Below are 16,904 nucleotides of genomic sequence, written 5' to 3' on the forward strand. Positions count from 1 at the left end.
ACTCATCCAGGTTGTTGCATACATCAGTCATTCCTTTTTATTGCTGGGTAACAGTCCATGATATGGATGTACCACAGTTTATATAACTGTTTATCTCTTGAAGTACACCTGGATGTTTTTGCTTAATACAGAAAAATCTGCTATAAACATTCATATATGGGTTTTTGTGTGAGCATAAGTTTTCATTTCTTTGGGGTAAATGCCCCTTAGTACAGTTACTTGGTCATATTATAATTGCATGTTTATTTTTTTAAGAAACTATCAAGGCATTCTGGAGTGATTGTACCCTTTTTTCATACACATGTATGAGTTATTCATTTTCTGCACATTCTTGCTATCATTTGAAGTTTTTACTCAACTTCTCTCTCTCCTTAAAGTAGCATTCTTTGCTACAGGGGTGGCTGGGATGAGGGGTTGAAAGGAAGGGGCATTGTTGCTGGCTGTTAATTTCCTATAGACAGCACATACGTAGGTCATGTTATTAAATCCATCTGCAAATCTCTGTCTTTTAAATAGTGTATTTAGAAATTTAAATTTAATCTAATTATTTATATATTATGGCTTAAGTTTGCCATTTTAGTTTTTAGTCTCTGTTTTCTCTCTATTTTTTTGTTTGCCTGTTTTCTTCTTCTTGTCTTCCTGGAGGTTATTTGCATATTTTTTAGAATTCCATTTGGATTAATCTATAGTATTTTTCAGTGTATCTTTTTGTGTAGATTTTTAGTGGATGCTGTTGGTATAACATTCTATACACAAAACCTACACAGTTTATAGGTGTTGCTATTTTATCAATTTGAATGAATTATAGGAACTTCATCTTTATGTTCCTTTACTCTCCCTCATTTATAATTGTCTTAAATATTTCCTCTATATGCATGCATTTGCCACTATATTAGACAGTGTTATGTTTTGCTTCCAAAAATCAATCATAATTTATAAAAATAAGGAAGGATAGTCTTCATTTTAAAAAATGTATTCAGTTTGGTTTGTTTATCATGTTGTTACTTCCTTTTTGATGTTCCCAGTTCCTCCTCCTCTTTTTTTTTTTTAATATAGGTCTGCTCACAACACATTTTCTCATTTTCCTTTATCCTAGAATGTCTTTATTTCCACACAATGAAGACTATTTTTTCTTCATATAGGAATCTGAGGTGACAGTTCTTTCCTTTCATCACTTGAGAAATATGTGCCACTTTCTTCTGGCCTGTAATGTTCATTTGAATTGCCATAATCTGTAGGTTTGTTTTTTTTTTTTTTTTTTTTCTCTCGTGGCTTTCAAGACTTTGCTTTCACCTTTGTTTCTCAGAAGTTTGACTTTGATGTGTCTTGGTATGGATTTCTTTGTCTTTATTCTGCTTTGGGTTACCCAGGCTTCTTGTATCTCCGTGTTTCTGTTTCTTTTGACATACTCGGCAAATTTTCATCCATTATTCCTTCAATTATTTTTTTTTCAGCCCTGTCTTCTTTCTTTTCTCCTTCTAGGACCGCAGACACAAACACTAGATATTTTTTCATAGTTCCGCTGGTCCCTGAGGTTCTGTTCATCTTTCTTACCTTATTTATTCTCCGTTCAGAGAGAAAAATTTCTGTTTTTCTGTCTTCGAATTCACTGGTTTGTTTCCTGGTTCATTCCATTCTGCCATTGAGCCAATCCACTGAGTTTTTTGTTTTAGTCATTTTTCAATTCTGAAATTTCCATTTGATTCTCCTTTATGTCTTCTATTTCTTTGTTTAGCTTTCTTTTTCTTTGCTTGTTACCACCCAGCAAAGATGAAAGTCCCAGCCCTCTACCCTTGGCAGTGCCTCAGTACAGCTTGCCAGGGATGGAACTCTAGGTTCTCCACTTGACCTTTTTTCCTGTGGTATTTGACTGGATTAGAATGGTTATTGTTTCAAAGTTTTCTGTTGCTAGACAGTGGGCTTTTTTGTCTGCACCTGTTGACATTTCCAGGTTGCTGGTTTAACTCCGGGTCTGGGATATATGAGGCAAAAGAAAACCTAGGGAACTTAGCACCATGTCATTTCTTGGCAGCTTCCCTTCCCTTCTCTACCTTTCAGTATCTTCCCATGGCTGCTTTATAGATGATGCCCAGAATTTTTAGTTGTACTTAGCTGGAAGAATAGTGAAATGTACATCTACTCCACTTTCCTAGAAGCCAGGACCTGAATTTTAATAGACCTCTGTGATATATTTTCTAATACCAAGCAGTTTTATGTTCAGCATTAGTAAAGTTTCAGAGGCTATATTTAGTTTGCTTTTACAATAGAATGAAATTTGTTAGTGGGTTCCTTGTAACACCTGTACTTGAACAATCATCCACTGATACATAATTTTTCTCTTGTCAGATCTTGCCATAATAACACCAAAATTTTTCATGTTTTTCCATGCTTATAATGATCATTATTGTCTATTTAGGGCCGCACCCACAGCATATGGAGCTTCCCAGTCTAGGGGTCGAGTCAGCTGTAGCCACTGGCCTACGCCACAATCACAGCAACTCGGTCAGGATCCAGGCTGCATTTGCAACCTACACCACAACTTACAGCAATGCTGGATCCTTAACCCACTGAGTGAAGCCAGGGACTGAACCTGTGTCCTCATAGATACCAGTCAGATTCGTTTCGGCTGAGCCATGATGGGAACTCCCATGCTTTTAATTATTTTAAAATGCACCCATTTCTCTATATCCGTGTTAAAATATGCAAAAAAACTTGAATACTTTTTTTTTTCCCAGAGGGGAAAAAAGAAAGCCTTAAACATTTAATTTTGGGTAATGTGAGTTCATTTTTACCTGAGTTTTGGTCATTATTCTTTTGCTGATAAATACCAAGATTGAGTTTGGTTTTTGTAACATTTCTCTTTCTGGGGTGTACCACTTGTTTTTAATATGATCCCTCTTCTTCCCTATACTGGATGCTTAGGGGAATGTCAATAAACACTTTTTTCTACCTCCAGGAATAGTATGTCATGTGAAGCCTATATAATTTGAGGAGGTCTTCTTTAAGACAAATAACAAGGCTTTGAAAGAGGTGGTACAAATAAAGAGCCCACAAGGCTTAAGCTTCACTAGCTTCACAGTATGTAAAGCTTTCACCTACAGAATGAAAAATGAGGGGTTCCCAATGTGGCTCAGCAGGTTGAGAACCCAACATAGTGTCTGTGAGGATGCAGCTTCCATCCCTGGCCTCAGGGGGTTTAGACTCCGGTGTTGCTGTGAGCTGCAGTGTAGGTCACAGATGCAGCTGGCTTGCTGAGGTGTTGGCTGTGGCTGTGGTGTAGGCTGGCAGCTGTAGCTCTAATTCAACTCCTAGCCCAGGAACCTCCATATGCTGCAGATGCAGCCCTAAAAAGAAAAAAAAAAAAAAAAAAAAAAAAAGAAAGATGGGAAAAAGCTTATTGTATATGTATAAAAATTAGTTACCTTACAAGGAATCAGTGGAGGGCAGAAGGCCCCCTCTTCTCTACACACTTTTGCATGGGGATGTTTGCTTTTCTTGATCCAATTTTCACGGAGCTTTATGTCTTCCATTCCGCTCTTTTCTCCTCCACTTCTGTCCTCCTATTCTTTCCATTGTTGTTAGCAATGATTGGTCTCATCTTTGTGACCATGAGCAAACTAGTAGAATGGGGCAGAGAGGAAAAAAAGGAACCAACTTCTCTATTTTAGGATATAAATGATGAGAGAATTTAAGAAACATTCTCCAAATGGTCCCTAATCTAGTTAATTTTTTGTTATTGGATAAACAATAAATTGAGGAAATTTATTTAAATTTAATAAATAGCAGAATATAATTCATTTTGGATATTACTTCCTAGTATTTTAAAATTATTAACATTAAATGGTGTAACAGAATACTCTCATCTCTTGTTTCCCCTCCTCCTTTGCTCTTATTCAACACACCCAGTATCAAAATCTTGCCTTCAACATTATGAGCCAAAAAAAAACCTGTAATGCTGCCTGATCTTTATTAGTATCATTTAAATTGTGGTAGATGTAGTATATTAACTGTAGGCATATGAACTTAATTATACTAGTTGCCTCTAAATTTCAGTGATCCTGAATGAAGATAAGTCTGTGAGAATTTTTTCACTTTCAGGTCATTTTTGTATAGCCATCTTTTTTGGGCTGACGAGTTATTTCAAGGCTGTTTGCTTTATATAAAGGGACTCTATGAAGATGCAATTAGTCTCAAAAAAGGTAATGAAGATAATCCATCTGCCATATGCCTTGTCAAGGTAGGTAGAAATGTCTTGCCATTAACTAATAGTGCTATATAGAAAATAGGAATAACAAGTGGAATTTTAAATCAAAGGAATTCAGATTACTAGATCCATAGTAAAAACCATCCCTATGAATGACTAATGTTTTAAAATACCTACTAAGAACATTATTCCAGTCAATTTTACTAGTTAACAATATTCCCTAAGTTAATAACTAAGAAAAAAAATTTCTTCTTTACATTTAACCAAAGTCTTTTTATGAAGCCCTTTCTTTATTTTTATAATGTGCAGTATTATTTATAAACAATAAATTATCTCTAATAGATAATTGATAGTTACCAGCTACTCTTCTCTATAGCATGTCAAGAAGTTATCATAAGTTGCTATTCAGAATGTTAGGTTAAATTTATGTATTCTATTGTTCTATGATTCCAGAAAGGGTGACTTCTTAACAGATGACTTAATTTAATTTATAGGAGACTAGTTCTTTCAAAGAGGTTAAGTACATAGACCTATAAATTTAAGTGTAAGGGGGATACTGAAAAGTAACATTGATAGTCATCTAGACTTAGAGAAATAGCAAAAGTTATACGTTTGACAATGAGTACAAAAATTGTGTTAACTATACACATAAAATAAGATTAATGCTTATACATAACTTATTTTTAGAATCAATTATGTATAGTGACTGATACATAGTAGATGCTCAATGAATAGTCTTTTGAATGAGTAAGTAGATAAAAGAATTAATGGAGAAATGTTAATGAACTCAGGTCAGGCTACTTGCTGCTTGAAAAACTAATACTGGAGAGAGGGAGGCAGGTGTTGGTAGAAAGGAAGGTTGCTTTTAGTTAGAATGCTGGAAATACGGGGAGATGATAGGCTCAGTGTCCCCAAAAATCATTTCTGAAGATTCTGCTTGGCCATAGAAGTTGCTGAAGGGAAAAAGCAAGTAATCTCAATGAATCTTTGGGACAGGGGGTCAGAATCATCACCATCTCCCACTGTGAGCAGGCTTGTGGACTTCTTACGATCTTTCTTTAGATGCTGTCTTGTTCACATAGCCTGTTCACGGGATTACTGAAGGGGAAGCTGGGGAAGAGATCTCATGGTCTGTTAGTCACTTATTCATCCTTTTTACTTATTTGATCTACAGAAAGAACCAAGAGGTTAGGCCACATATTGTGTGATCAAAAGATTTGAAAGTGTGTTTGGGCTGGAGATGAGCAGGGGATGCCTGGTTTAATATTAAAACATAACTTTGCTAAAGTGACAAGACGGGGGTTTCCTGCTGAGGGTGAATTCTTGCAAAGAGCTGCTTACAAAAAGATGAGTTAATTACTACAGATGAAGTGTCATTTGTATAGTTATATTAAGACTATTAAGGAGTTCCCCTTGTGGCTCAGTGGTAGTGAACTTGACTAGTATCCATGAGGGTATAGGTTTGATTCCTGGCCTTGCTCAGTAGCTTAAGGATCCAGCATTGCCATGAGCTGTGGTGTAGGTCACAGACGCAGCTCAGATCCTGAGCTGCTCTGGCTGTGGTTTAGGCCAGCAGCTGAAGCTCCAGTTTAGCCCCTAGCCTGGCAACTTCCATATGCCACAAATACAGCCCTAAAAAGAAAAAAAAAATTAAATGTTTCAAAAGGATTAAGTTCAAGTTAAGTAGGAAACATTTCATTGAGTATTTTGGATGTGGTTTTAATGCAGGAGATTGGTTGGGCAGCTGTGATATGTTGTTTTATGAATGACTGAGTAACTTAGTTGAATTAATGATAGGTAGTAAGGCAAAAGAGACTTTAGAATATCTTGGAAGTCTATGCCTAAAATGCTAATAGATGGTAAGGCAACAGCATGACAGAAAATAGATATTGGAGACCTTAGGCCATGTCAGCTCTTTTCCACCAACATGAAGCAGAAGGGAAGGAACCTTTCCAGACAATATAATGTGTGTTAATTATCTGTTAGATGCAAAGTACAGAGGTGATGGATACAAATTATAAAACAAAATATCAAAATACTTCTGTATTGAGTTTGTTACAGTTTATTGGAAGGAATTTTTTTTTTTTTTTGTCTTAGGGCCGCACCTTCGACATATGGAAGTTCCTGGGCTAGGGGTCCAATCAGAGCTGCAGTTGGCGGCCTAGGTCACAGCCATAGCAATGCATGAACTGCAGCTGCTGGCCTACATCACATCTCACAACAATGCTGGATCCTTAACCCACTGAGTGAGCCCAGGGATTGAATGTGCATCCTCATGGGTACTAGTTAGGTTCATTACCACTGAGCCACAACGGGAATGCCTGGAAGGGATCATTTTTTACATGAAATGATAACTTATAACTAATTCTAGAAGTGGTCCCTCAGTTTTGCTAATCATTCTAGCTAGCTGATTAGCAAAATATAAGGCAAGGAACATTTCCTTGCAAATAATACTTGTAAAATAGTCATGCTACAGAAATTCAGAGGAGGTGGAGATCAGCCTTCTTTGGAGTGAAAGTTAGGGCACACTTCCTGAAGGAAGGATATTGTGAGCTGGGCTATGTTGGATTTGCATATCCAGAGAGAGAGGGGCAGTTAAGTAAGGAATATGAATGTGTGTAAAACATTCATTGTATGTTTGATTTGAAAGTTAGATTGGGTCTTGAACATCAGGTCAAGAATACGGAATAAGGGAAAAGTAGGAGCCAAACCTGCCCTTAAGGCAGGGGCGCTTCTAGTGGAGGTTGTTGTGGGGATGTTTTGCAAGAATGGAAGTTTCTGAGACTGTGGAGAAGCCAGGGTCAGATGGAGGGAGAACTGAGATTCATAGAGTAGAGAGCTGAGCCTGGATTAGAATCAGCAGATGGCCAATTGGGCACTAGGACTAAGGGGACTGCATGTCACTGGGGATGGAAATGCCTATAAGGATGGACAGTGAGGAGGGAAGGAGACTAAAGTGAGGTCATGAGTGCATATGGTGGGGTTGTTCAGAAGTTAATGCCTTGAATGGAGTTCATAGGTGTGCCAATGTACACTGCTGGATGAAAGCACACCTCTGTCAACTGAAAAAATATGCACTACCTAGAGGTTAAGAATTATGTTTTACCTGGCAGACTTTCTGAGGACTCAATCCCAGAAGGCAGCCTCTCAGATAGCTCTGAGGGACCGCTCTGAACGTTAAAGGAAGAGTCAGAATATATTGGGATCTTTGCAACAAAAACTAGCTAGTTGGAACATTAGAAGGTTCCTGTTTAATGGGAGAAAACCAGACAGGTGAATGAACTTGGCACTTTTCTTTGTATGGAAAGATGCAAGAGTCTGGGCTTACTGAAATCATTCTTTTTGATTTGCACTTTAATTATCTAGGGCCAGTATCCTGCTTTCCTCCATCCTGAATCCCCTCAGGGTGTACTGTTAGGGGTGGCTGCAGTGGTTGCTGGCCTCTTGGCTGCTACATCCTTTGTTTTGTGATATTGGCAGGCAGCATTATTCGTCCATACCTTTAAAGGGACTGAAATATTTAGAACTAGAAAGGAGGGAACAGACCTAAATCATTTTATCTAAAACTTTACTTTCAAATGACAAACTAAATCCTAGAGAGGTTGTGACATATGCAGGGTCCCAGAACCAGCTAAAGTGTTGGGACTTTGACTGTGTTTCCTACTCAAGAATGACGGTGTTTTATTTGACAGTATTTTGAGTGCTTAATAGAAATGTAAATTTTTTTGTGACCCATTCCTTTTTTAGGGAGGGTGCAGTGGTGCTAGTATTCTGCATTTGAAACAAGTCCCCAGGTGATTTGTTTAAACTTTGAAAGCTATCCTTAAAGAACAACTATTGAAAGTTTCTGAACATGCTATTTTAGGAAAATTAATGTGACATTGGTTTATGGGAAGATTGAAAGCATGGAGATACAGATTGATAGCGATCCGTCATGGTAGTACTGGAATAATGCAGGTATAAGCAATAAGGACTTCAGGTGGCAGTGAGGTTAGAAAGGAAGGAGGATTTTTGGAAAAATCAGGACCTGGTAACCAGATATGAGCCCGGGAGAGGGAGGGAACAAAGAGTTAATCCAAAGTTTTAATGCCAGAGCCGTACTTTTTAGTCTTTTCCTTTTTAGTTTTGGAAGCATATATTTATATAAAGCATTATAGTGTAACTACGAGTAGCGATATCTGTACAGTTGTTGATGAAAATATATTTTGGCAAAAGAACACAACATAGGAAAAAACAAGAAAATTCTGAAAGGAGGAAGAATGATGGGGTATACATAAATGGATGAAACATTAGGTGTCTATTACTAGAGTCGTTCACTAGCATAGGTAATGGAAATTTCTATGTGCTGGATTCTGAATAAATTCAGAATGAAACTTACCTTATTTGAATGATTTAATTTTAGCTTCTTTTCCCTACATTTTTAGTGTTCATGTTTTTAAGTTTTACAAATAATTGGGACTTCAAAGGCAAAAGCAATTCGTGGAATTGGTGGTTCCTCTGATTTTATAGATATTTTTTTAAAAAATCAACTCGAGTTTTTGGCTTTGGCTTAATTTTAGTTAACAATTTAAATAATGTTTCTATCTTCTTCCAAGGTTTATTCAGATTCAGTTATGGGTGTTTTGAAGAAAATGTAATATATACATGTTATGTATATCATGTATACAAAAGAAAGTATAAAATATGCTCTTCTTTATGACATGAAACAGTGACCAAAATAGTTTTTCATAAATGAATTTTGACTTTTCAACACTGAACTTTTACTATCATTTAATTAGCTGGATAAGTCTCGAACATATTCTCTAGATGAATTTTGTGAAGAACAGTTACAGCAGACTACACAGGCACTGAAACAACTTGAAGATATCAGGGATAAAGCAATTTCAGAAATAAAAATTACAATTTTAAAGGTAATTCTTTGATTATATCCTATTTATCAGTTGTTATGTATTGACTAAAACAGTTACTCTGAATTGTTACCGGATCACTCTGAATCCCTGGAAAAAAATGTTTGAAATGGACAGGTAGAGGGACAGAGGTAGTTAATTAGCCAGCCAGCTAGTACTGTGCATTTACTATATACAAGATTTTTCTAGGTGCTGTGTAAAATGAAAATACATATGCATATATATATATATATATATGTAAAGGCATATATATGTATGTTTTTATAAATATATACTTTCAATATACTTAAACTCTGACATATAAAAGGAAATGTGATTTGTTACAAAGTTCACAAAAAACTCAAGTTCAGAAGAAACATAACTAGATGAGACAAAGCTACCCTGAGGATTTTATAAGAAGGATTTGATAATACAAAGCATTCTTACCCAGTATGCTACGGCTCACTGAGTAGGGTTATTTTGTATATATTTCTGGTATAGGGAATGACCATGCACAAAAGCCAGATTCACAAAGTGCAGTTTGTTGAGAGACTGATGCAATATCACCTAGTTATGGACTTGTTGCCTCTGCTGGTTTGGCTGAATCCAAGTGGATATTTGAGACTCTCTCAAGGAATGGGAGAACTGGGTCTCCCTAAAAAATTTTCAAATATTTTTTCTCTGAATTGGACTTCTGATTAGTAGTGGGTAGCAAGACTTCAGGGCTTTACTTCTGGACAAGAAGCTGAAGTACAGCTATTCCATGTCAATAAAATAAAGCTTCTCATTCCTTATCTTATTCCTCATAGTCCCCCCACTAACCTCCCCAAGCCCAGTCACATGTGGGTAGACCTTTGGGAAAGTTTGGTCAAGGATGGTATAAATCAAAAAGGGATTAATAAGATACTACTTAGGTCACTGAGATAGTAGCAGAATAGTACTCAGAGTCATTCTACTTTCTCCTATTCTGCATTACCAGGATATGGCCATAAATATTTAACATATTTTCATTTAAATAAATTTCAGATCAAAACCTACTAGATCAACTGCCAGTCCTGTTTTTGAAATGCACCAAAATTATTCATTCTATGAAAGTATGTAGATTTCATAAAGATGAGACAATCATAAGACTGAGAATGTGTCCAAGCCAAAAAAGATGTTGGGAATGGAAATATCAAAAAAGCATTTTGATATTTCCCCCCCTTTAGATGTCATCTTTGAAACAGCAACTCAGGCCCTATTTTGACACGGCTCTTTAATCTAGCTAACAGACCACTGGGTTGCTGGATCCCATATGGGATCAGTCAAAGAACGTTCCCTATTTCCCAATTTCCAGAGTGAGTGTCATTACAAAGCACTTTACTATTTTGTTATGACATTTGACATTTAAATGCTAAGGACAGAGGAAGCCTACAGCAAACCCCCATACCAACTTCAGCCACAAGGGGGGCAGACATCAGAAGCAAGAGAGGCTACCACTCTATTGTCTGCCAAAAAGGAAACCATACCAAATATCTATAAAAATGAAAAGGCAGAGCATTATGACTCAGATAAGGGAGCAAGAAAAACCCCTAGAAAAACAGCTAAGTGATCTGGAGGTTATCAGCCTCCATGAAAAAGACTTCAGACTGATGATAGTAAAGATGATTCAAGATCTTGGAAATAAACTGGAGGTAAAGATTGATAAATTACAAGAAACCTTGACCAAAGAAATACAAGATTTAAGGATTAAGCAAGCAGAGATGCAAAATACATTAACTGGAATAAAAAATTCATTAGAAGCAACCAACAGCAGAATACAGGAGGCAGAAGAACGAGTAAGTGAGGTGGAGGACAGACTACTGGAAATCACTGATGTGGAACAGAAAAGAGAAGAAATATTGAAAAGAAATGAGGACAGTCTAAAAGAACTCTGGGACAATGTTAAATGCACCAACATCCATATTATAGGGGTGCCAGAAGGAGAAGAGAGAGAGAAAGGGCTAGAAAAAATATTTGAAGAGATAATAGCCCAAAACTTCTCTAACATGGGAAAGGAATCACTCAATCAAATCCAGGAAGTACAACGAGTACCGTATACAATAAACCCAAGGAGGAATACCCCAAAACACATATTAATCAAATTGACCAAAACCAAAAACAAAGATAAAATATTGAAAGCAGGGAAAAGAAAGAAATAACATACAAGGGAACCCTGATAAGGTTATTGGCAGATTTTTCAGCAGAAACTCTGCAGGCCAGAAGAGACTGGCACAATATACTTAAAGTGATGAATGGGGAAAAAAAACCTCCAACCAAGATTACTCTACCCAGCAAGGCTCTAATTCAGATTTGAAGGAGAAATCAAAAGCTTTGAAGGAGAAAGTGAAAGCTAAGAGGATTTAGCACCACTAAACTAGCTTTACAACAAATACTAAAGGAACTTCTCTAGGTGGAAGAGAAAAGGCCACAACTAGAAACAAAAATATTAGAAATAACAAGGCTCACCAGGAAGGACATACATGTAGTAAATGTAGGAAATCATCCACACACAAATATGATACCAAAATCAGAAATCGTGAGAAAAGAAGGGTACAAATGCAGACACTAGAAATGCACTTGCAATTAAGAAACCAAGAACTTAAAACAATCTTGTATATGTATATAGTTCCCTATATCAAAACATCAGGGTAACTGAAAACCAAAAATTTATAATAGATTCACACACAAATAAGAAAAAGCAATCCAAACACACACTAAAAATAGTCATCAAACCACAAAAGAAGGGAAGAAAAAAGACCAACAAAAACAAATCCAGAACCATTAATAAAATGGCAATAAGAACATACATATCAATAATTACCTTAAGTGGGCTAAATACCCCAACCAAAAGACATAGACTGGCTGAATGGATACAAAAACAAGACCCATATATATGGTGTCTTTAAGAGACCCACTTCAGTTCTAGGGACACATACAAACTGAAAGTGAGAGGATGGAAGAAAATATTCCATGCAAACAGGAATAAAAAGAAATCTGGAGTAGCAATACTCATATCAGACAAAATAGACTTTAAAATAAAGAACATTGTAAGAGATAAAGGACAGTAGAAAATGATCAAAGCATCAATCCAAGAAGAAAATATAACATTTGTAAATACATATGCACCCAACATAGGATCACCTCACTATATAAGGCAACTGCTAACATTCTTAAAAGGACAAACTGACAATAACATAATAATAGTGGGGGACTTTAACAATGCATTTAAAACAATGGACAGATCATCCAGACAGAAAATCAACAAGGAAACACTGGCCCTAAATGATGCATTAGACCAGATGGACTTAATTCATATTTGTAGAACATTCTATCAAGAAGCAGTAGAATGCACATTCTTCTCAAGGGCATGTGGAAGATTCTCTTCGATTGGGCCGCAAATCAAGCCTTGGTAAATTTAAGAATATTTAAATCATATTAAGCATCTTTTCTGACCACAGTGCTATACCACTGGAAGTCAACAACAAGAAAAAAACAACTGCAAAAACCACGAACACATGGAAACTAAACAACATGCTACTAAGCAACCAATGGATCACCGAAGAAATCAAAGAGGAAATTAAAAAATATCTACAAGTAAATGACAACAAAGACATCCAAAACCTATGGGATGCAGCAAAAGCAGTTCTAGGAGGGAAGTTTATATCAATACAAGCTTACCTCAGGAAACAAGAAAAAGCTCAAATAAGCAACTTTACACCTAAAGCAAGACCTAAAGTTAGCAAAAGGAAAGAAATCATAAAGATCAGAGCAGAAATAAATGAAATAGAAACAAAACCATAGAAAATATAAAAGAAACAAAAAGCTTGTTTTTTGAAAAGATCAACAAAATTGATCGACCCTTAGCCAGAATCATCAAGAAAAAAAGAAGATGCAAGTCAATAAAATTAGAAGTGAAAAAGGAGAAATTACAGTGGACATCACAGAAATACAAAGGATCATAAGAGACTGCTACAAGCAATGATATGTCAATAAAATGGCCAACCTAGGAGAAATGGACAAATACGTAGAAAAGTACAATCTTCCAAGACTAACCCAAGACAAAATAGAAAAGATGAATGATCCAATCGCAAGTACAGGCATTGAAACTGTGATTAAATATTTCCAACAAACAAAAGTCCAGGACCAGATGGCTTCACAGGCAAATTCTATCAAACATTTGGAGAAGAGCTAACACCTATACTTCTGAAACTATTCCAAAAAATTGCAGAGGAAGGAACACTCCCAAACTCATTCTATGAGGCCACCATCACCCTGATACCAAAACCAGGCAAAGATACCACAAAAAAAGAAAATTACAAGCCAATATCACTGATGAACATCGATGCAAAAATCCTCAACACAATACTAGCAAACTGAATCCAGCAATATTAAAAGGATTGTACACCATGATCAAGTGGAATTTATCCCAGGGATGCAAAGTTTTTTCCGATACCCACAAACCAATCAGTGTGATATACCACATCAACAAACTGAAGAATTAAAAACCATGTGATCCTCTCAATAGATGCAGAATAGGCCTTTGACAAAATCCAACACTCGTTTCTGATAAAAACCCCCCAGAAAGTGGGCATAGAGGGGGACCTACCTCAACATAATAAAGGCCATATATGACAAACCCACAGCTAACATCATTTTCAATGGCGAAAAGCTGAAAGAATTCCCACTGAGATCAGGAACAAGACAAGGATGTCTGCTTTTGCCAGTACTATTCAACATAGTTTTAAAGTCCTAGCCACAGCAATCAGAGAAGTAAATAAAAGGAATCTAAATTGGAAAGGAAGAAGTAAAACTATCACTATTTGCAGATGACATGATACTATACCTAGAAAATCCTAAAGACACTACCAGAAAACTGTTAGACCTCATCAATGAATTTGGTAAAGTTGCAGGACTCAAAATTAATACACAGAAATTGACTGCATTTCTATATACTAACAGTCTCTGATACAGCAATATCTTCTCAGATCCACCTCCTAGAGTAATGACCATAAAAACAAAAATAAACAAATGGGACCTAATTAAACTTAAAAGTTTCTGCACAGCAAAGGAAACCATAAGCAAAACAAAAAGACAGCCCCTAGGATGGGAGAAAATATTTGCAAATGAAGCGACTGACAAGGGATTAATCTCCAAAACTTATATAAACACTTCCTGCAGCTCAATACAAATAAAATAAAATACCAAACAACCCCATCAAAAAATGGGCAGAAGATCTAAACAGACCTCCAAAGAAGACATACGGATGGCCAAAACACATGAAAAGATGTTCAACATCACTCATTATTAGAGGAATGAAAATCAAAACTACTATGAGGTACCACCTTACACCAGCTAGAATGGCCATCATCAAAAAGTCTACAAGCAGTAAATGATGGAGAGGGTGTGGAGAAAAGGGAACCCTCTTACACTGTTCATGGGAATGTCAGTTGGTGCAACCACTGTGGAAAACAGTATGGAGATTACTCAAAAAACTAAATATGGTATTACCATTTGATCCAGCATTCCCACTCCTGGGCATCTATCCAGAGAAAACCATGACTGGAAAAGATATATGTACTCCAGTATTCACTGCAGCACTATATACAGTAGCCAAGACATGGGAGCAACCTAAATGTCCATTGATAGAGGAGTGGATAAAGAAGATGTGGTATGTATACACAATGGAATGTCACTCAGCCATAAAAAGGAAAGAAATAATGGCCTTTGCAGCAGCATGGATGGACCTAGAAATTATGCTAAGTGAAGTTAGACAGTGAGACACCAACGTCATATGCTATCACTTATATGTGGAATCTGAAAAAAGGACACAATGAACTTCTTTGCAGAACAGATCCTGACTCACAGACTTTGAAAAACTTATGGTTTCCAGAGGAGGCAGGTTGTGGGGAATGGGCTTGGGGTTTGGGATGGAATTTTGCTATAAAATTGGGCTGTGATGATCGTTGTTCAACTCTAAATGTAATAAAATTTATTGGGTTAAAAAATAAATGCTAAGGGCATTGGTTTTCAAACTTTAGATGGCAGAAGAATCACCTAGAAGGCTTGGAAAACAAAGGATTTCTGCTTTAGCATGCATAGCCTAGGAATTTCTGTTTCTAAAATGTTCCTAGGTGAAATTCTGCACTGGTGGTCCTGGCTCTCCAGAATTCTACATACGGATATTGACAATTTAAGTGTCCAGACTCAAATATAATATATGAATTGAACATATTGAGTAAGACTATATTAATTCTCACTGTGAATTTTCCTGGGTTTAGTGGAATCACAGATTTCAAAGAACTTTAGAGCTATTTTTTGGAAATAAAGTCATAATTTCAGAAGAGATATACAGATTTTAGTCAACATGAATTCATGCTTTACGTTTCAATGGCATGCCCTTCTGGAAGCATTGGAATTATTAAGCATCTGTCCTATCAGTTTGACTTGCAGGAAGAATTTGGTTGGGTGAAGTCAAAGTGAGACCTTGTGGAGTGCCCTCAAAGTCTGCGGAAACTGGCTCTTCACTCTATCCTTTTTGTCTTGACCAGGGGGACTCTTCCTATCTGAGTCGTTCCCTCTTGGCACTGAGAAAGCTAACTGGGGATGGGATGATGCAGACAGAGTGAAGCTGTCTTCTTTCTCTTTTTGTGCAATTATTCTAGGTTTTTTGTTCCATTGTGTTGCCAAAGTTTCTTAAGTGGACTCCAGAGCTCTTCTAGAGCTGTTTTGCTTATGGATAGCTGTCTAATTGTTCATCTTTGTTGAGGGGCAGAGGCTGTGGTCTCCTATAGTACCATTTTGGATGAATTTTTAAAACTGTCCTGAAATGTCTGACTACTTTGTGGCTGCACTCTAGGCTATTGGTTCTCAAATAGGCTGCATAGTAAAATCACTGGGATGGGTAATAAATATTCATATCTGGGATCATCCTAGACCAATGAGTCAGCTTTTCTGTTGGTAGAGCCAGGCAGCACTATAAAATCTCTTCAAGTGAATCTGATGTATGGAATATACAGAAGAAGAATACACATTCTTCTGGGCAATGTTTGGGACTGCCTACCTTTGGAAAAATATAGCACAACTGTAGAACTGATGGAATGGAAACTGAGTCACCTCAGTGATATAAACTTAGAATCAGAAATGAGATATTCTTGACTGAAAAGTATATCCTGTGATGACAGTGAATAGATTAGCTTCTTAAATGCCAGAATTTCCATCAGTCTCACCAATATTCAATAAAAAGACCAGCATTACTAGACCTATTACTGTATCCTTTTTTTTTTTTTCATGGATATTAAGCCCTTTAAAGCTGTTTTGGTACCAATGCTAAAAATCTTTACTTTGAACAGTTAATATACTTGGCTTTACCATTTTACCAGTAAAAAAAATCCATGCGTTATGTACATAAATTTTTCAAATCATTGAAAAGATAGCCCTTTCAGTAGAGACATAACCTATTAATATTGTTAGTATTCCATTTGTCAGATCCAGCGTGGCTGAGCCCATAGTTGGTATAGAAATCACCCCTTCTTTTTTTCGTCCAATTTCTTCAAGCAACCATTGCAACTATTGTATCAATAAAGAACTACATCACATTGGTAAACCATTCCTCCAGAGAGTGTCAACCAGTACTGAAAAAATTTTCCAAATTCCTAAACGACTGACCTAATTAATTTTTAAAAAGAAAAAAAGTGAATAAAATTAAATAATGAGGGGAGATGACCTAAAAAACTAATGAACTATATTTTTAAAAAATTAGAATACAAGTGTAAAAGGATGATGACTTAACCAAG

At 36.4% G+C, this 16,904-nt stretch overlaps 1 protein-coding gene across 1 annotated transcript in view; it reads left to right on the forward strand.

Annotated features, from left to right (window-relative positions):
• Positions 1-16,904, forward strand: part of DNAH14 (dynein axonemal heavy chain 14) — a 343,434-nt gene that overhangs the window by 72,466 nt on the left and 254,064 nt on the right. Inside the window, exons 9-10 of the mRNA XM_084979196.1 lie at positions 4,099-4,237; positions 8,983-9,114. Of these exons, the coding sequence (XP_084835322.1) occupies positions 4,099-4,237; positions 8,983-9,114 (271 nt within the window). The remainder of the gene's footprint in view (positions 1-4,098; positions 4,238-8,982; positions 9,115-16,904) is intronic.

Source organism: Sus scrofa, chromosome 10 (assembly GCF_054392235.1).
Source record: "Sus scrofa isolate SSC_HxYL_T2T_F1_AM1 chromosome 10, Sscrofa_HxYL_maternal_Yorkshire_Landrace_v2.0, whole genome shotgun sequence".
Taxonomy (NCBI): Eukaryota; Metazoa; Chordata; class Mammalia; order Artiodactyla; family Suidae; genus Sus; species Sus scrofa.